Here is a 19,690-nt window from a genome sequence, read left to right on the forward strand (position 1 = left end):
GAAGGAAGGAAGGAAGGATAGGAAGGAAGGAAGGAAGGAAGGAAGGAAGGAAGGAAGGAAGGAAGGAAGGAAGGAAGGAAGGAAGGAAGGAAGGAAGGAAGGACCGAAATTGACTCCTGCCACCACCCCGGCCCGGAGCAAACCACCACTGTCTCTTGCCTGGATTATCGCCACAGCCCCGTCACTGTTGCACCTGCTACTTGCGCATCCCCGACTCTCCTCCCTTCTCTCCTTCTTGCCCCCCCTTCTCCCTCCTCCGTCCACCACAGAGCCAGAGAGGAAGCCTTTTGAAACCTAAATCAGATCGGGGTGATCTGCTCAAGAGCCTGCAACGAGTCCCCTGGCGCTTGGAGAGCAGCCACATCGTTTACGGAGTGGGGCGCATCCCCCGTGGCTCTCCCCACCTCCCCGTGCACCCTCCGCCACGCATCCCTGCTCCTGCCTTGCTCTGGCTGTGCTCTCTGCCTGCAGTGCTCATTCCCCGGGTAGTTCTCTGACCAGACCCCTCACCCCCTCAACGCCTTTATTTAAACATCTCGTCTCATCCAGGCATCCCTGGGGGACCCCTAAATGCAGCAGCCTGGCGCATTCTCACCGACGGCCCGCCTCACCTGCTGCATCTGTGTCCGGAGCCCCCGTCACCTTCTAACGCACCGTGTCGTTGACTCATTTACGGCTTATTACTTATCACCTGTCTCCCCCTGGTAAACTGTCAGCTCCCCAGGACAGGACTCTGTCTGGTTTCTGTTTGTGTCTAGAACCACGGCGGCCGACACGTAGTAGGTGCTTAATAAACAGCTGTTGCCGGAACGACTGAATCACCCGTTTGTTTCCTACAAAGCATGCTCCCCTCCAGAAAAGATGTCGTTAAATTTGTGTGGTTAAGATCTTACCTTCCCGCTCTAGACTCTGAAGCCACGGGAAGGAGAAGCTTCCCAATTTGTCACTGGTCTTTAGCACGAATGAAACGTTTTTAAGTGTGATTTCAACTCCAACTGAGAGAAAAGGATCACGGAGGGAGACTCCGGATTCTTGGGGAGGGGTCTGCTAGCACCACGACTCCCTCCCCGGGGTCCCAGGTGTCACTGACCGGTGGAGGATGAGCACCAGGTGCAGAAGGCCAATGACAAAGACGGAGCACAGGTAGGCGACCGCTAGGTGTCGGCGGGGTGGGTAGAACCCATAGAAGAGAGGAGACCATTCTAGAAAACCCTGCCGAGGGAAAGGTCACCGTGGGGCTAGGCAATGGGGGGTGGGGCACCCAGGCTCGGGGGGTCGGGGGGTGGGGGGTGGGTCTCCCAGGGACCCAGGCACTCACCACTCCTGAGAGCAAGCTGAAGAGGTGGGTGGGGAAGGTGACCAGGCCTTGGGGGTCGGGGTTGTAGAAGCCACAGGGTGAGGAGGTGTCAGGGCCAGGGGGACCCGGGGGCGTCCCCTCCAGCCAGGTGGGCAGCAGTGTCATGCAGGCCTTCAGCACGGACGCCAGCACGTTGAGAAGCAGCAGGAAGCGGAGTAGCGAGAAGTAGGACTCGGTGCCGGCGCCAAACTGGCCTGCAGAGGGCGCCACAGAGGCGGGGGGCTGCTTTCCGAGTCTGGAGTCCCGGCCCTCCTCCCTCAGAACCGGGAGTCCTGCTCCCCAGCCCCTCCTCCCTCAGACCCAGGGGTCCTGACCCCCAGCCCCCTCCTCTCTCAGACCCAGAAGTCATGGTCCCCCAGAACCTCCCTCCTCAGACCTAGGAGTCCTGGCCCCCAGCCACTCCTCCCTGAGACCCTGGAGTCCAGACCCCCAGCCCCCTCCTCCCTCAGACCCACCCAGCTCCTCTTCCCTCAGACCCAGGAGCCCAGACCCCCAGCCCTGCCTCCCTCAGACCCAGGAGTCCAGACCCCCAGCCCCTCCTCCCTCAGACCCAGGATTTCAGACCCCAGCCCCTCCCCGCTCAGACCCAGGAGTCCAGGCCCCTCAGCCCCTCCTCCCTCAGACCCAGGAGTCCAGACCCCCGGCCCCTCCTCCCTCAGACCCAGGAGTCCAGACCCCTCAGCCCCTCCTCCCTCAGACCCAGGAGTCCAGGCCCCCGGCCCCTCCTCCCTCAGACCCAGGAGTCCAGACCCCTCAGCCCCTCCTCCCTCAGACCCAGGAGTCCAGGCCCCCGGCCCCTCCTCCCTCAGACCCAGGAGTCCAGACCCCCGGCCCCTCCTCCCTCAGACCCAGGAGTCCTGACCCCCAGCCCCTCCTCCCTCAGACCCAGGAGTCCAGACCCCCGGCCCCTCCTCCCTCAGACCCAGGAGTCCAGACCCCTCAGCCCCTCCTCCCTCAGACCCAGGAGTCCTGCCCCCAGCCCCTCCTCCCTCAGACCCAGGAGTCCAGCCCCCAGCCCCCTCCTCCCTCAGACCCAGGAGTCCTGGTCCCCAGCCCCTCCTCCCTCAGACCCAGGAGTCCAGACCCCTCAGCCCCTCCTCCCTCAGACCCAGGAGTCCAGACCCCTCAGCCCCTCCTCCCTCAGACCCAGGAGTCCAGGCCCCCAGCCCCTCCTCCCTCAGATCTTGAGGAGCCCAGTCCCCCAGCCCCCTCCTCCCTCAGACCCAGGAGTCCTGGTCCCCAGCCCCTCCTCCCTCAGACCCAGGAGTCCAGACCCTCAGCCCCCTCCTCCCTCAGACCCAGAAATCCAGACCCCCCAGCCGCTCCTCCCTCAGACCCAGGAGTCTAGACCCCCGACCCCTCCCCGCTCAGACCCAGGAGTCCAGACCCCCAGCCCCTCCTCCCTCAGACCCAGGAGTCCAGGCCCCCAGCCCCTCCTCCCTCAGACCCAGGAGTCCAGACCCCTCAGCCCCTCCTCCCTCAGACCCAGGAGTCCAGGCCCCCAGCCCCTCCTCCCTCAGACCCAGGAGTCCAGGCCCCCAGCCCCTCCTCCCTCAGACCCAGGAGTCCAGGCCCCCAGCCCCTCCTCCCTCAGACCCAGGAGTCCAGGCCCTCAGCCCCTCCTCCCTCAGACCCAGGAGTCCAGACCCCTCAGCCCCTCCTCCCTCAGACCCAGGAGTCCAGGCCCCCAGCCCCTCCTCCCTCAGACCCAGGAGTCCAGACCCCTCAGCCCCTCCTCCCTCAGACCCAGGAGTCCAGGCCCCCAGCCCCTCCTCCCTCAGACCCAGGAGTCCAGGCCCCCAGCCCCTCCTCCCTCAGACCCAGGAGTCCAGACCCCTCAGCCCCTCCTCCCTCAGACCCAGGAGTCCAGGCCCCCAGCCCCTCCTCCCTCAGACCCAGGAGTCCAGGCCCCCAGCCCCTCCTCCCTCAGACCCAGGAGTCCAGGCCCCCAGCCCCTCCTCCCTCAGACCCAGGAGTCCAGGCCCTCAGCCCCTCCTCCCTCAGACCCAGGAGTCCAGCCCCCAGCCCCCTCCTCCCTCAGACCCAGGAGTCCTGGTCCCCAGCCCCTCCTCCCTCAGACCCAGGAGTCCAGACCCCTCAGCCCCTCTTCCCTCAGACCCAGGAGTGGGCCCGCCCCAGCAGCCTCAGCCCTGCCGCACCCCCGATCCTTTTCAGCGTCCACGCCCAGGGCTGCAAGGTGTGCAGGCGTTCCTGGGTCTTCTCCTTGGACCGCCGAAGCCGCAGGGCCCACTGGGCCACCCTGGAACCCGATCTCTGGGCCACTTTGTCCCTGGCATGGCTCTGCCTGGTACAGAAACAGATTCAGAGACAGAAAATGAAGGGCCTGGCAGCCCCGAGTGGGCACCCCCAAACGGCGAAGCACCCCGCCAGTGGGACCGGGCTGGGATGCTCTCCAGCGATAGGAGCAGACACGTAAGAAGCCAGGAGGAAATCAGAGGGTGCAGGGGTCTACTGGGAGTTCCAGAACAAGCACCCTCACGCCGTGCTCTTTAGGGATGCGCCCCCGGGTGGAAGGCAGGGAAGTGATCGTCACACAGGTCTGGGAGAGCATCACACAGGACCTGTGTGGGGAGAGGGGGGTGACAGGGGCACGTGGGGGTGCTCCCCAGGGCGGAGTCTCCTGCTCCAAGTGCAGCCTGCCCGGGCGCTCGCCGTGGGAGTACTCCCGGGCTGCGCAGGGTGCCTCCTGCACTTGTCTGGAGGCAGGTATCATAAAGGAAAAGTGAAAAGGAAAGAAGGTTTGGTTTGGCGTTCGTCCCTGTTCCTGGCGCGGAGCGATAAAAACCCTTGGGAGACCAAGTGAAGAGATCCTGGTGTCGTCTGCAGCGGAAACGAGGTGACTTTTGGACTCCAGGTAAGAGTGGGGGGGGCTTGCCAGGGAAACCACCCGCAGGTGTGGAGGGGGGAGGGGCTTGGAACCTGCAGCCCCACCCCCGACCTCCCGGGGGAGCAACGGGGCTGGAGGCGGGGTTCGATGGCCCCTGGCCCAAGATTTAATCAAGCCCGCCCGTGTAGGGGAACCTCCACAAACAGCCGAAAGGAAGGGGTTCAGAGAACAATTTCAGGACGCGGGGCCCCGTCCTCAGACGGCCCTGGCACTTGCTTCTGACGTCGTGCAGCTCGGGGCTAGGAATGCACGACACTCCCGCGCCTTCCGAAAGTTCCAGCGCCGCACTTTGCTTTGAGGAAAGAGCCACATGGTCTGAGCTTTACGCCAAGCGGGCTTAGGAAAGGTTTCCTGGGAAGGCTGTACTCCGGACAGCGCCGGGAGCCCCTTGTTGACCAGGCGTCGTCCCCCAGCCCGGCCAGCTCTGTGGCGGCAGGGAAAGGAGGAGCAGTGACAAGCGTCAGTAGGCAGGAGACAGACACAGAGACACACATCAAGCAGAGAGGAACACACAGAGAGAAAGAGCGAGAGCGGAGACAGAGAACGTGAGCCCGGAGGCTAGAGAAGGGAGTCCCAGGGTCGGGGAGGCAGGACTCCCCGGAGTCAGAGAAGCAGGGACACAGGCAGGGGGAGACAGAGGACACCGCGTAGACTCGGCCCACAGCTGGGTAGGAAGCGGGAGGTGAGCTTCACCTGTGGGTCCGGCGGGCCTGCATGGGCCAGGGGAGTTCCCTGGAGGGGATGGGTTCTCCCAGCTCCTTTTGGGCGGCTTCGGCCATGGCCTGGATGTTGTTCTCTCCATCTTCTTCCTCCTCCCCCGATGCCCCCCAGGGGAGAACCCCGGGTCCTCGGTACCGAAGGGTGGCGGCACTGGGGAGCTCATTCAGCACAGAGGAGAGCGAGGGGCCTGGGGCAGGGGAGCGGGGGCTGGGAGGGTGCAGGACTCGCAGCCCCCAGCCCCTCCTTCCTCAGACCCAGGAGCCCTGAACCCCATGCCCTCCTCCCTCAGACCCAGGAGTCCTGACCCCCCCCGCCCCTCCTCCCTCAGACCCAGGAGTCCTGACCCCCCCCCCCGCCCCTCCTCCCTCAGACCCAGGAGCCCTGAACCCCATGCCCTCCTCCCTCAGACCCAGGAGTCCTGACCCCCCCCCGCCCCTCCTCCCTCAGACCCAGGAGTCCTGACCCCCCCCCCCCGCCCCTCCTCCCTCAGACCCAGGAGCCCTGAACCCCATGCCCTCCTCCCTCAGACCCAGGAATCCTGAACTCCACGCCCTCCTCCCTCAGACCCGGGAGTCCAGGCCTTCAGCCCCTCCTCCCTCAGACCCAGGAGTCTTGAACCACAGGGCCTCTTCCCTCAGGCCTTGGAGTCTGGGCCCCCAGCCCCTCCTCCCTCAGATCTGGGAGTGCAGGACCCAGAGCCCCTCTGCAAGCACCCAAATGTGGGCCTCCCAGGGCTGAAGAGCCCATTCTTCAACTTCCTTTTCTCTTATTCAGGAGTTTGCAACCCTCACCCCCCCTCCCCCGAGACTGGAATCTGGACCTGCAGACCCCTCCTCAGGACGCAGGAGTCCCACGCCCTGGTTCCCTTCCCCCACCCAGAAAGCCAGGAATCGAAACCATCCCCCTTCTGCCCTCTGGACCCTGGAGTCCAGGCCTCCGTTCCTTGCTACCCTCAGGACGCCCCCCCCCACTCCCCCCACCTGCTCTGGCCCCCCGGGGTGCCGGCCAGCCTCCGGAGGAGCCCCAGGCCTCCGGTTCCCACGTCGGGCCCGCTTCCATGGCCCCAGGTGCGACTGTTTCCGTCTCTAGCGGCCGGCTGGGCGGGGACTGCCCCAGGTAAGGAAGGGACCCCGGGCAGGTCCGCACCTGGCCACCAGGTGGCGGTGGTGGGAGGACAGTAAGCACTTCAGCGTCAGGGCGGCTGCCGGGAAACGTCCTGGGAACAAGCCCACGGACGCCAGCGTGGTCCCTGGGAGTGCGGCGCCACGAGCCCCACGCCCGTCGATCACCCACAGGGACACGTACGGTCTTTGCGAAACACTTTATTGGCGGAGGCTCACACATTCTGACCGTGTCTCAGGCCAGAGAATGACAGGAGGGTGACAGGTGCGCTGGGACCCTGAGGTGGCTCACATGGAAGCTGCAAGAACCATGTCCGCAGGCCTGCTCCTCCGTGCCTCAGTTTCCCCCTTATGAAACGGGAGGGTTATGTTCCCTTCCGGGTCTGAAATCCTGGTACAAGTGGGACGAAAGCCCCAGGGAGGATGTTCCCCACTCCCAGAACCTGCCCCGAAGCTCCTACCCCACACCCTGTGCCAGGAAAAGGACGTGTGCCCAAGAAGCCGTGTGCCTGGCGGCCCCTGCTGGCGGGGTGGGGGAGTGCGGCTCTCTCCGGAAGCTGGGGCAGGGACACCTGGGTGGTCGAGGGTTGTCCTGAGCCCTCGGGGCAGAGGGCAGAGGGCAGAGGGCAGAGGGCGGGGAAGCAGCGAGAGCTGCAGCCCGGCTCCGTCGGACGCAGGGTACGGAGCGGAGACGGGAATCCTCGCCAGGTTCCTGGCCGCTCCAGCGATCTTTCTGGGAAAGGAGACGGCGGCCGGGGTCACAGGATTCCCAAGCAAGAAGCTTGGTGGGCGGGCCGACTGGCAAGGGGTGCCGCGGCAGCCTATTCCTCCCGGAGCTTTTCTGGGGCCAGGCCGGCGGCCGAGGGCGCGGTCTTCCTCCGGCCCGGCCCGCCCCCGCCCAAAGCCAGCCCCAGCAGCAGGGCGGCCAAGGCCAGGATGTGGACGCAGAAGTAGACGGAGGCCCAGTACCGGACGGTGTCTCCCAGGGACAGCAGCACGAAGCCCATACACATGTAGTCGTAGGCGCGCATCTTCAGGAACCAGTGCACCCAGTCCCAGGCCTTCTGGCCCCCGGGACTGAGCCGCCCCCGCAGGGCCGACTCCAGTCGGCCCTCCGCCGCCAGGCACAGCGGGATGGTCAGGAAGCTTAGGTAGTAGCCAGGGTGGAGGCCGTGCCAGTAGGCGCTCAGCAACATGGTCCAGGCGCTCCTGGGGGAGGGGCTCGGATTCAGGACCCTGGAGCCCAGACCCCCAGCCCAGGAGTCCAGGCACCCATCTCCTTCCTCCTTCAGACCCAGGACCACAGACCCCTGAGACCCAAGAGTCCTGACTCCCCAGGCCCTCCTCCCTCAGATCCAGGAGTCCAGACCCCAGGCTTTCCTCCCTAAGACCCAGGAGTGCTGAACCCCAGCCCCTCCTCCCTCAGACCAGGAGTCCTGACCCCCCCCCCCCCCACCCCTCCTCCCTCAGACCTGGGATCAGGCCCCCAACCCCTCCTCCCTCAGACCCGGGAGTCCAGACCCCCAGTCCCTCCTCCCTCAGACCCAGGAGTCCTGGCCTCCAGCCCCCTCCTCCCCCAGACCCAGGAGCCCAGACCCCCAGCCCCGCCTCCGTGAGACTCAGGAGTCCAGGCCCCCATCTCCTTCCTCCCTCAGACCCAGGAGTCCTGACTCCTCAGACCCTCCTCCCTCGGACCAGGAGTCCAGGCCCCCAGCCCCCTCCTCCCTCAGACCAGGAGTCCTGACCCCCCCAGCCTCTCCTCCCCCAGACCCAGGAGTCCTGAACTCCACTCTCCTCCCTCAGACCCAGGAGTCCAGGCCCCCGGCCCCCTCCTCCCTCAGACTCAGGAATCACTATTCTCTTTTCAGGAACCCAGTTAATGCCCTCTTATCACAGCTTCCCTCAAGACCCATGAACCTGAGCCCCTAGCCACTTCGTCTTGGGGATCTAAGAGTGGAATTCCTGATTCATGAAGACTCAGTCATCTCTAGCCATGGTGTCCTCTCTCTCTGGCCCCCAAAATGCTATAAATTCAGGCTCCGGTCCCTCCTTCCTCAGAGACACAGAAATCACCACAGAGGACTCCGCCTGGAATGGAGATGTGGGTTCTTCCTTGTCTGTGGGCATCAGCCTTTCCCTGGGGCACATCAGGGTGCTTGAACCTAAGGACACAATAATGCTGCCCCCCATCCTTGGAGGCATAGAGTCCGTAAAAAGGCTGAATTTTCACTCTTGCCCGAAAGGGAGACCTTTTCCCCTCTCTCTCTTCTTCAGCCACTTCCACGAAAAAAACATAGTGCTTCAGAAACTTTTCTCCGTCCTTCGGATATAGATGGAAACGTTCGGAAAGGCTTGGAAATAAGCCTTAAGAAAACACAGTCCACGAATGTTTTTCTGGAGGGTGGTGGTACCCAGTCTTTGAACTATAAATGTCATGGGAGTTGGAGCCCCTGTCTCCCCGCCACTGTGGGGGTTCATCCTAGGCACCTGGCATCACGCTACCGCCTGCTGGACACCTAGTTGCATTCTTCCTTCAGGTACAGACGATCAGCACAGGTGGCTACCCCATTACCAACTGAACTTGGGCAGAACAGGAGACCGTGCATCACGGCAAACAGTCGTGGCTCCTCTTACTTGAGGACAGGTTATCGTTTCTCTCGGGAGCATGCTGTGCAGGGAACTGTGACAGGTGGCTCCGACGACAAGGCGAGCCTTCTTTTCGTTTTGGTAATCTCGTTAGCGGGTTACGGGGTACACAGGCTGGCTCAACGCTAGCTCTTTAGTAACAAAACCGTGTTCTTTCTTTTCTGCCAATGGTGGAGACAGAATTCCCCGGGTCGGGAGCATTTCAAGAGACGTTCTCCGACAGGGAGAAACAGGGTGGAAGGGACGCACATAAACGGCCCACCAGGCACCTTGAACTCCACACAGGCACCTGAACTCTGAGCTGTGGTCCCTACCTGCTCTCCCCACCTGCACACTCTCCCAAGAACAGTCCCTGCTCCCCCTCAGCCTTTCCCCGCTTCCGTCCTCCCTGGAACCCACTCCAGCTGGCTTTCCCTTCCACCCTCCAAACTGCTCCCGTCAAGGTTGCTGGAGACTCCCCCGCACCCTCCCGTCACACCCAAGCCCGAGCCTTTGTTGTACTGAAGCTCCTGACATCACCCGACACAAATGATCCCTCTCTGCTTTCCTGACTGTCCTCCTAGCTCATCGGCTCCATCTAGGCCGGCTCCTCCTCGTCCCTCGTCCACACCGGGGTTTCTCAATCTCAGCGCCACTGACATTTGGGGCCAGATCATTTTGTGCTGGAGCGGGGGCCATCCCGTGCCGCGCAGGGTGTTGAAGAGCGTCTGGGGCCTGTAACCACTGGCTGCCAGTAGCATCTCCCAGTTACGGCACAAAGGGCTCCTAGGCGTTGCCGAATGCCCCCGGGGAGTGTGGCACAGTTGCCTCCAGCCGAGAACCTCTAACCGAAACACCAGAGCGCCCGCTGCTTTGACCTGCTGCTCAGCCCGAGTGTTAGATACCGCTACCTGAAGGCACCTGAGCGCCCGCTTCTCACACCGTCTCCTCCTTCTGCGCCAGAGTCCCGTAACTGACCGCCTATCCAGTAACCCCAACTGAAACCTGACAGTCACCTGGGAGTCCGTGGGGCTCCACCCAAGTTTCATTCCCTCACCCGAGCCACTCCGGAAACTTCCTCCTGCCCAGTCTTCCCAGCTCAGTCACTCACAGCCATCACCTGGCATCACGCTTTACTTCCTCACGTTCTCATCCCCACACCCAGGCTGTGCCCAGTCCGGACACCTAGGTAGGTTTAGCTCATATCTCTGCAGCTGCGTCCTGACCTCATCTGGTGGCTCTGGGAAGGCGGAGTGACACTCGGCAGGTTACCTAACCTCTCTGAGCCTCAGTTCCCTCATCTCTAAAATGAAGGCGGGGAGCCTGGGTGGCTCAGTCGGTTAAGTGTCTGACTTCGGCTCAGGTCATCATCTCACAAGTTCGAGCCCTGCATCGGGCTCTGTGTGGACAGCTCGGAGCCCGGAGCCTGCTTCGGATTCTGTGTCTTCCTCTCTCTCTGCCCCTCCCCTACTCACACTCTCTCTCTCTCAAAACAAATAAACATTAAAAAAAATTTTTTTGAGGGGCGCCTGGGTGGCGCAGTCGGTTAAGCGTCCGACTTCAGCCAGGTCACGATCTCGCGGTCCGTGAGTTCGAGCCCCGCGTCGGGCTCTGGGCTGATGGCTCAGAGCCTGGAGCCTGTTTCCGATTCTGTGTCTCCCTCTCTCTCTGCCCCTCGTCCGTTCATGCTCTGTCTCTCTCTGTCCCAAAAATAAATAAACGTTGAAAAAAAAAAAAAATTAAAAAAAAAAATTTTTTTTTGAAACCAGGGTAGTAAGCTCTACGTCCTAAGGTTGTAAACATAACGATGTCTGGCACACTCGAGTTTCCACTCAAGAAGTATTGGATGAATAATGAATAAAAGCTACTATACGGTGACTACTCACCTGGCGGGCCTCACGTTAGGTATGTTCACATCGCTTAAACCTCTCATCAATCTCTGAAGTAAGATAACAGCATCACCCCCATTTAAGAGTTGAGGAAACACAGGTCAACTAGCTACTTAAGGTTCTCTGTGTCTGGCTGGGCCAGGATCCCAGAAAGTCTGGCCAGAGTCCACAGGATTCAGTACACTGCTTCTGTCCGAAGATGTTGACTTTCCACAAGTAGAAACTGAGGCCCAGAGAAAGGGAACGATTTACCCCAGAGCAATGCAAATCAGGGGCTGGGAACCGGCTCAGGAAACTACAACTCCCATGACCCTCTGGGGCGGAGGCCCGGCCGGGAGCCCACAAGCAGCCCCAGGCGCTACTGGGAGGTGTAGTTCCGTGTTTTCCCAGGGCAGGCGCGCTCACCTCAGGACATAGGAGCGAGCAGGTGCGCTCTTGTAGACGTACTGCGCCAGCCACCACTGCACCGTCATGTTCCAGTACCGCATGCCATCCCGCACCCGCACGCAGAAGTCAGTGCCGTAGCAGTCGATGTTGCGGATGGTCTCATAGTCGTACTCCAGGGAGGCCGCCTTCTCCGGACTGGGGGGGGTGGAGGATGAGGGTGGGGGACAGACATGCAGCTCAGCCAGGCCCCCTCCCGACGCTGGCTACTGTCCCAGCCCCGGATGCTAAGGAGGGGATCGCGGCCAGGCCAGAGCTCTGGCTGTCACATTTGCTAGGGCAACCGGGGAGGGTAGCCCAGAGGGAGCCTTTTCCCGGACGAAGACTGGGGGCGGGGGCACAACAGTTCACTGACAACGGGTCCTCCTTCTCTTGGTCTCAGGGCTACAACGGCAACGAAAAGCCTTGAGGGGCTACAGTTGCTAAGCTACGAGTCCTCAGCAACCTGACCCTTCAGGGATCTCAGATGCTAGGGGAGGGCAAACAAGCTCACTGTATTCAGAGCAGCCGCCCAGTGTGGTCCTAAGTTGTCAAGACACTGTGGTTGCTAGGGAAGTAGCATCCCTAACAACGCGGTGGTCTATGATTGCTAGGGAGATGTTTGAGGCCCACGTGACACCTGATGGTCTCTGTTGCTAGGGAAAGGGTATTCCTTAGGAACAAGGCCTAGGATGTTTAGAAACGCTTCCAGAAAGGGCCCCTCCTGGTCTTTATGATTATTAAGTGTCACCTTCAGCACTACAGTGGCTCCTGGATCACTGGTGCCAACAGTCCCAGTGGCGGCGAACATCTTTCACCCACCCCAGGGTAGGTGGCTTCTGAGAATGGGAGGGGAGCCATCTATTACAAAAGCCTTCAATTCCTGCTTGCCATTTTCTGGCGGACGCCCTCACCAGTAACCGGAGGTCTACCGACGGTTGCTAGGAACCGCGGATGGGGGAGGGGGGAAGTGGGGGGTGGGGTGGGGAGGTGGAGTCCAGTCCCAGTGGTTAGAAGCATCATTTCCCTAGCAACCTGAGAGCAACACTTCCTTAGCAACAAGATAGCCCCTAGTTCCAGGCTAGCAATTCAAGAACGAGGAGGGGGGGGTGGCACTAGGAACAAGGTCAGTCCACGGTTACTGGGGTACTTCCTCAGCAGTGGTAGGAAAGCCACCCGCGGTTGCTGGGAGCGGTGTCCTGTCTGCCAGAGGACAGCATGGTCAGGGACGCCATGTCCTCAGAAAGTGCAGGCTGTTACGTGAGGACATCACATGGTTGGGGGCCTGTGCGCTGGCGTCTAGTAACCAAGGGCAGGTTAGGGGGCGCCATTTACATAGCAATGAAAAGCGAGTCTTGTAGCAGGAAGGGGCAGGTCCTGGTTGCTAGGGAAGCGCCCCCCTAACAAAGAGGGGCAGTCCAGTTGCTAGGTAACCATCTCCCTAGCGACAAAGGGTGGGCCCCATCACAGCCCAAAGATGGTATCCCAAGTAACCAGGAACAACCGGGTTACCGGGGTGACACTTCCATGGCAACAGAGGGGAGGCACACGGTTGCTGAGATACCACCTTTTCCTAGCAACAGAGAGCAATTCACCATCCCACGAGGTGACAAGCGTTGGCAACAGGGGGCAGTGGCAGGTATGAAGAGTACTGCTCCCTAGGGCAGGGGTAGGTGGGCGGTGGTGGCCAAGGGGCGACATTCCACTGACAGCAGGGGGCGAAGCCGCACCCCCTGCTCCCCCGCTCTCCTCCCTGCTAGGGGCAGGGCCAGCCTGTGCTGACGGGGCCTGCCGGGTCTCGGGAAGCCTCCCTCCCGCCGCCTGACCTGCTGGGGGGTGGGCATTGGAGGGTGGGGCCGCCCCCGGCCCGGGCTTTGGCGGCCACGGGGTAGGCCCCGAAGCCGGCAGCAATGCAGCCGCACTCGGCGGCAATCCAGGCCACGTAGAAGCGCATGCGGAAGGCGAAGAAGACGGGGATCATGTAGAAGAGGCGGGCAGGCAGCGGGCGGGCGTAGAAGGCGTCCTCACGCACGGCCTCCAGCGGGAAGAGGTGTGAGGACAGCAGGAAGAGCAGGCCAAAGAGCGGGGCCGGCCAGGCTCGGCGCAGGAGGGGCCGCAGGCTGGGCACGGCCCCCGGGAAGGGCTGCTCCAGCCAGTCCAGGTACGTGCGGTAGCGGAAGAACGGGCCTGTGGCGGGAGGGAGGGGCAGCGTCAGAGACTGGTCTGGAGGTGGGGGCTGAGACTGGGCGCTGAGGAGTGGGGGAGGGGGTGGGGCTAGGTAACCGGGAACAAGAGGAGGGAGACTGAGAGAAAGGGACAAGAAACCAGCGAGTCTTAGACTCTTGATCTTGGGGGTGGTGGTTCAAGCCCCACGTGGGGCTTTGGGTGTAGAGGTTACTTAAAAATAAAGTAGGGGCGCCTGGGTGGTTCAGTCCTTAAAGTGTTCGACTTCGGCTCAGGTCACGATCCCACAGTTTGTGAGTTCAAGCCCCTCTGTGCTGACAGCTCAGAGCCTGGAGCCTGCTTTGGATTCTGTGTCTCCCTTTCCCTCTGCCCCTCCTCCGCTTGCGCTCTCTTTCTCAAAAATAAATAAACATTAAAAATAAAAGAAAGAAAGAAAGCAAAGAAAGAAACCAGAGAGGGGGAGTTCAAGGACTCAGAGAAAAAGATAAAGGACAGACTGCTAAGTAGCGAGGAACAAAGAGCTGGAGAGTGGGGGGTATGGAGACAAGTCCCCGAGAAACACAGGGGCAGATAGGCAAACACAGGGGCAGATAGGCGGGACCCGAGGGGTGGGGGGTGGGGGTGACCTCTGCATGAAGGAGGAAGTAGGGCAGTGCAACTGGAGAGGAACAGAGTGGTTTGAGAAAAGGTCAGAGGGTTGCAGGCAGGGAGGACTCAGGGTTTTGTTCTAAGAGCCAGGAAACCGCTGTAGGCTCTTCCAACAGAGAGGTGCTGGGATGCCATTTACCCTGGCCCCTGAGCAGGGCGGGGGCTGCAGAGGGTCACCGGTGGAAAACAGGAGACAGTGGTAGCGCTGGAGATAAACTGGCGGCCTGGCCCAGGGAGGGAGCAGGTGCGGATTAACGGAAGTGACAGCCTTACGTGTCACAAAGAACAGAGAGAAGAGAGTAGGATTCCATTCATAAATGACCAGCACCGGGACATCTATAGAGACAGAGAGTCAGTCAGTGGTTCCCAGGGATTGGGGGCAGATGCGGTTTGAGGGACGATGGCCACAGGGTCCAGAGTTTCCTTCTGGGGCGATGCAATGTCTACAATGACATGGTAGTGATGGCCGCACAAGTCTGTAACTATGCTAACAACTACTGAGCTGCATGTAGCTTTAAGTGGGTGAACATATCAGTTACGGTTCCATAAAGCTGTCATAAAAAAGAAAACCTCCTAGGGGCACCCGGGTGGCTCAGTCGGTTGAGCGTCCAACTCTTCATTTCAGCTCAGGTCACAATCTCACTTTGTGAGTTTGAGCCCCGCATCAGGCTCTGTGCTGACTACTTGGGATTCTCTCTCTCTCTCTCTCTCTCTCTCTCTCTGCCTTTCCTCTGCTTGTGCTCTTTTTCTCTCTCAAAGTAAATAAATAAACTTAAAAAAAAATCTTAGGAAAAAAAGACAGAAAACCTCCTAGGACATCAACATTAATGGAAAATATTTTCGGACCCTAAAAATGGGAGCATAATGTGAATGTATTTGTTCCTTGGGTGATAGAAACATCAGGGTTGCATAGACCTTGCTCCTTTGTCTCCTGATTGCTCCCAAGAAGTCACAAGGAACCACTGAGGCCAAGAACAGTCTGTCTCTGCTCTGGAGGGCCAGCGGGAGAGTCTGATGTAGACCCAGGCAGAGATGCTCGCCCTCAAGAGGAGCACATGCTGGGGCACCTGCACGGCATCTGACTTTGGCTCAGGTCATGATCTCACAGTTCGTGAGTTTGAGCCCCACCTCGAGCTCTGTGCTGACAGCTCGGAGCCCGGAGCCTGCTTCAGATTCTGTGCCTCCCTCTCTCTCTGCCCCTCTCCCACTGGCACTCAGTCTCTCTCTCTCAAAAATAAATAAATATTTATTTTATTTTTATTTTTTTTTAATTTTTTTTTCAACGTTTATTTATTTTTGGGACAGAGAGAGACAGAGCATGAACGGGGGAGGGGCAGAGAGAGAGGGAGACACAGAATCGGAAACAGGCTCCAGGCTCTGAGCCATCAGCCCAGAGCCCGACGCGGGGCTCGAACTCACGGACCGCGAGATCGTGACCTGGCTGAAGTCGGACGCTTAACCGACTGCGCCACCCAGGCGCCCCAAAAATAAATAAATATTTAAAAAAAAAAAAAAAAAAAGCAGATGTTGGAACAGAGGCAGGATCACAGAACAGGCACCAAAGTCCGGGTGGAGAATGGGGACAGGCAGTGGTGACGAGATGCAGGGAGGCAGGAATGGGTACGCAGCCACACTCACCTGTCATGATTCCCACGTAGCAGTAGCTGTAGCTGAGCGTCTCCATCAGAGAGGGGACATCAGGCAGAAGCCCCAGGCTGGGCCCCTTGCTGAAGCCCGTGGCCATTTCCTTCCTCTGGGCCAAGTGCAGGTCCTGAACTTCACTGGCGAGACTCACCAGCTGGGAGGAAGGGGCACGGGTGGGGGACAGATCAGACCCCGGGCCTTCCTCACCCTCACCTTCCTGCAGCCAAGGGAAGCCACGGGGAGCTGAGGTTCTAGTCCACGGGCGGCTCTCGGCATCCAGAGTCATGAGTCGCAGGGTGGCGGCTTCTGGCCACAGGTGCTCCCTAGCACTGCCTCCTGGGCCTTTCCGTCTCTTCGTTCCCCCGTCTGTGTTCTCCCGCGGGCCGTGGCTTCATACCACACACGCTCTCATGATCTCCAAGCTGTACCCTGTCTGGGCTCCTCCCTCCATCCCCAAAACCATTCAAAGTGCCTCTTGTCAGTAATACAAGCCTACCGCGTTCCTCAAACTCACGGCCTCGAGAGCGGAACACGTTACCGTTCCCCAGAGGCGGCGCTCTCCCCTCGGCAAATGCCACCGTCAGGCAATTAACTGCTCAGGCGGGGAACCTTCCTTACTCCCCAAATCTACCGTAGGTCTCTGAGTCTGTAGCTTTTGGCCTCCGTTCTGCTGCCCAGCCCCCAGGCCGAACGTGACGGGCCTGCCCCTGCAGGCCTGTTCTCCACCTTCTCCGCAGGCCCAAGGCCGACACGGCAGCCACAGGCCTCAGCCGGCCTTCCGGCTTCCCCCTGGGTTCTGCCAGAAGGGAGCCCCAGGACCAGAGGGGGGAAGGCAGGTGTGAGGGCTGGGCCGTGTCCCTTGGTCCATCCTCTCAAGGCGGAGGGAGGACTCCACACGACACTCTCCTTTCTGTTCGACTACCGGCCCCGCTCTCGTCCCCAGGGTTGGTACCGGCTCCCCGTGGCTGGCCCAGCATCCTCACTGTCCCCTCTGGCTCCTCCGCCCCCCGCCCACCCACACTGTTGTCAAGAAGGACTCCTCAAAGTATCCCCAACGCGGCACTTGCTGCGGGGGCTCTGACTGGCCTACCGATGGCCTGGGTCAGGCCACCACTGCTGGTCAGCGGGACTCTGATCAAGGAGGCTGCCCTCACCCCTTCTCGCGCTCCCCGCGGCAACTCTGTGGGCATCCAGGGCGCAGTTCCAAACACGTCAGTGTGGTCACCTTACCTCTTCTGGCGACAAACCCCAAAACCGCTTCCGGTGGATCCTGGGCCCCCTGGGAAGCCTAAACCCCTCACCTTGGCCCCGCTCCCCTTCCCCTTCCGTCTCTCGATGAACACTCGCTGTGGCTGGCGCCCAGTCACCGGGCTCAGCCTGCTTCCTTCCACGTGCTGTTCCTACAGGCCGAAAGGCTCTTCCTCCAACTCTCAGCCAGCCAACTCCGGCCTGCCCTTGCATCCCGGGCCACCGAGAACACAAGATGCTCGGGAGACCTGGTTCGCTACCTCATGTGACTGTCCTGTGTCCTGTGTGACATGTCGCTGGAGCCCAGCACACAGGAACTCGGGACTTTTCGGTCTGGGGTGGGGCCTGGGAACCTGCTTTCACCCATCTCCCCAGGTGGTTTCGAGCCAGACACGGGTGTCCTGTTTTTGTACCCTCAGAGAAGCGCCTTCTCTCCAAAGCTGTTTCCCCCTCCTTGGCTAAATGGCTTGCTACCAAGATGCACTCCTAGAGAACTGATCCGTAAAGCACTTAGCTCAACCTTTGGCACACGGCAAAGACCAAATGACACCTGCACTACTTGGCCGCGGTTACCCTACTTGGCGCGGGGAAAGGAGGGACTACTTCTTCCCCCCCCCGGGGAACAGTTGAGAGGTGAAGTCCTGCCCCTGGGGGTGCTCCGGAGATAAAAATCCCACCTCCCCTCCTGCCCCCGAGAGTGGGTGTGGAGGAGGACGAGAAGACGGGCCTTTCCCTGGCACCAAGAGAGGGGTGGAGGGGCGTCTGACCTTCAGTGTCAGCAGCAGCTGGACAGCATTGGTGAAGGGCGTGGGAGTGGGCAGGCCCAGCAGGCTGAGTGCGCGGAAGAACAGGAGGTAGGAGAAGGTCCAGGCGAGGGCCAGGGCGTGGCAGGAGCTGGGGCAGAGCAGGAGGACGAGCGTGCTGGGTACAGGGACCTCGACTCCGCCTCCCCCAGATTCTAGCTACAAGCCCTCCCTCACCCCCCCCCCCAACAGATAAGGGGGGGAAGGACGGGAGGAGCCAGACTGAACCAGTGCAAGAGGGGGCTCAGCCCCACAGAAATGCGCCACAACCGAGAAGAGAATGAGGAGGGGTTAAGATAAGCTTTAGGGTGAAAACCCTTCAGGCCTCCATTTTTTTCCGAGGGAGGCGAGAAACACGGAGAAAGAAAGGGAGACGTAATACAAATATGAATGGTGGCAGGGCCGGCCCACCGGTCCCCCGTTCTCCCGAATACATGATACGGATATTAAGAACCAGGACAAACACGCAGGGACAAGACCCAGAAAAAAAGGCCGGACAGGAAGAAACACAGACCAAACCACACGGAGAATCTAGAGATAAAAAGAGACACCCAGAGACAAAGGCAGAAAGGGAGATAGACCCAAAAAGGAAACAGGTTGCTTCCTCCCCCTCTGTTCTCCCTCCACACCGCCCCCCCCCCCAATCCTCACCAGGGCTGCGCCTGAATGAGGGCCCAGGTCCCAAGGATGGTGATCAGAGAATGCAAAGTGTGGGGGCCACAGGTGAACAAGGTGAGCCCCAGGCCCACAGCTGCTGCCCCCCATCTCTTCAGCCCAGGTCCTGCGGGGAGAAGGGACAGCATAAGCCTGGACCCTTCCAGGGAGTCCCCTGCCAGGTGCCCCCCACCCCCCAATTCTCCACTAGGGAGGGAACCTGACTCACCAGCTTTCTTAAAGAGGAAGCCGATGGGGATGGAGATAAGAAGAACCACTAGATAAGTCCATTCTTCAGGCGACATGGTCTGGGGGAGGGGCAGAGGGTTTGTGAGAACCCAGGGATCCGGGCCATCAGCCCCTCACCCTTACAGGATTCAGGAACCCACCCCCTCTAGTCCCCAGTGTGGAGGATCGTGGAGCCCTACCCTCAGCCCCTCTCCTCTGAGAACAGAGGAATCCGGACCTCCAGGACCTTCCTCCTTCAAGGATAAAGCAATACACCCCCAGCCCCGCTTTTTGGAGAACCCAGGCCTCCAGTCCTCCTCCGAGAACCCAGGAATCCAGACCTCTCAGCCCCTCCTCCGAGGATCCAGGAATCCGGCCCCTCCCCCTGCGATCGCAGAAATCGAAGCTAATCCCCCAACCCCCATTGGGGACCCACGGATTCAGTCATCGCTCGCTGAGAACCCAGCAACAACCCTTGTCCCAGGCCTTTCCCTTACAGAGCCCAGGATTCCAGAGCTCCCAGCCCCTTCCTCCTGGAAGGATCCAGGGACTCGGGCCCTCCCTCTCTGAGCACCCAGACTCCAGCCTCCACCTCCATCCAAGGTGCAGACGTTTCTTCCACCTAAAGCCTGGAGGGCGCCCCCCCACCCCGTACGTCCCCACTCCCCCAGCGCAGGTCAGACCGGCTCCGGCAGAGCCACAGGCGGTTACACCACCCCCTGCTCGGCCGCGCTCCCGGCGCCGAGTCCGCCCCCGTCCGCCGGCCGGTCCGCAGCCCCCGCCTCACCCCAGGTCGCCCGTGCCCCCGCCCACCTGGGCCTGGCTCCGCGCCGCCCGCCGGGCGGGAGGCGGCCAAGCGGTCCGGGCCCACGGGCGCCCCGGCTGTGGCCACACCTCCCCGGCCCAGCGCGCGCTGCTCTGTCGTGGTCCCGGGCCGGATGTGCTGCCCCGTCAGGCTGCGGGCCGGGCAGGGAAGCGGCCGGCAACCGGCACCCGACAGCTCCAGCCCGTGGCTGCACCTTTACGCCTCGGCAGCCGAGCCCAGTGCACGTAAAGAGGCGGGGCCCGGAGCTTCGGGCTCGGACGGACGCTTCGGAGCCGGGAGAAGCCGGGGTCTCCGCTTCGGGTTCCTTCGGGCAGAATCGGCGGCAGTTTGGAGGCGGGGCCACAAGCTTCGGTCTCCGTTCGGAGGTCTCCGTTCGGGTGCAGGCGGGGCCAAGAGCCTCGACCGGATGTGG

General features: G+C 61.1%; 2 protein-coding genes across 5 annotated transcripts in view; both read right to left on the reverse strand.

Moving 5' to 3' along the window:
* The window catches only part of TMC4 (transmembrane channel like 4), a 9,082-nt gene extending 2,727 nt beyond the window's left edge, over nucleotides 1–6,355 (reverse strand). Inside the window, exons 1-5 of the mRNA XM_030297383.1 lie at nucleotides 5,966–6,355; nucleotides 4,959–5,172; nucleotides 3,517–3,662; nucleotides 1,319–1,551; nucleotides 1,055–1,212 (exon numbers count right to left, since the gene is read on the reverse strand). Coding sequence (XP_030153243.1) covers nucleotides 1,055–1,212; nucleotides 1,319–1,551; nucleotides 3,517–3,662; nucleotides 4,959–5,172; nucleotides 5,966–6,329 — 1,115 coding nt within the window. The 5' untranslated portion in view covers nucleotides 6,330–6,355. The remainder of the gene's footprint in view (nucleotides 1–1,054; nucleotides 1,213–1,318; nucleotides 1,552–3,516; nucleotides 3,663–4,958; nucleotides 5,173–5,965) is intronic.
* Nucleotides 6,292–19,619, reverse strand: MBOAT7 (membrane bound O-acyltransferase domain containing 7). Of its 4 annotated transcripts, none has more exons than XM_030298314.1 (8): nucleotides 19,266–19,616; nucleotides 18,454–18,532; nucleotides 18,222–18,351; nucleotides 17,535–17,661; nucleotides 15,514–15,673; nucleotides 12,870–13,230; nucleotides 11,026–11,202; nucleotides 6,928–7,315 (listed from the first exon to the last, which is right to left on the reverse strand). In XM_030298314.1, the coding sequence occupies exons 2-8, from the start codon at nucleotides 18,527–18,529 to the stop codon at nucleotides 6,928–6,930; spliced, it is 1,419 nt and encodes a 472-aa protein (XP_030154174.1). In that variant the 5' UTR covers nucleotides 18,530–18,532; nucleotides 19,266–19,616. The 4 variants fall into 4 exon arrangements, with proteins under 4 accessions (XP_030154175.1, XP_030154177.1, XP_030154174.1 ...); XM_030298316.1 differs by lacking the exon at nucleotides 6,928–7,315 and adding an exon at nucleotides 10,711–10,843 and having other exon boundaries at nucleotides 19,266–19,619; XM_030298315.1 differs by lacking the exon at nucleotides 19,266–19,616 and having other exon boundaries at nucleotides 6,292–7,315; nucleotides 18,454–18,529.
* Between the last annotated feature and the right edge of the window lie 71 nt (nucleotides 19,620–19,690).

Source organism: Lynx canadensis, chromosome E2 (genome assembly GCF_007474595.2).
Source record: "Lynx canadensis isolate LIC74 chromosome E2, mLynCan4.pri.v2, whole genome shotgun sequence".
In the NCBI taxonomy this organism is placed as follows: Eukaryota; Metazoa; Chordata; class Mammalia; order Carnivora; family Felidae; genus Lynx; species Lynx canadensis.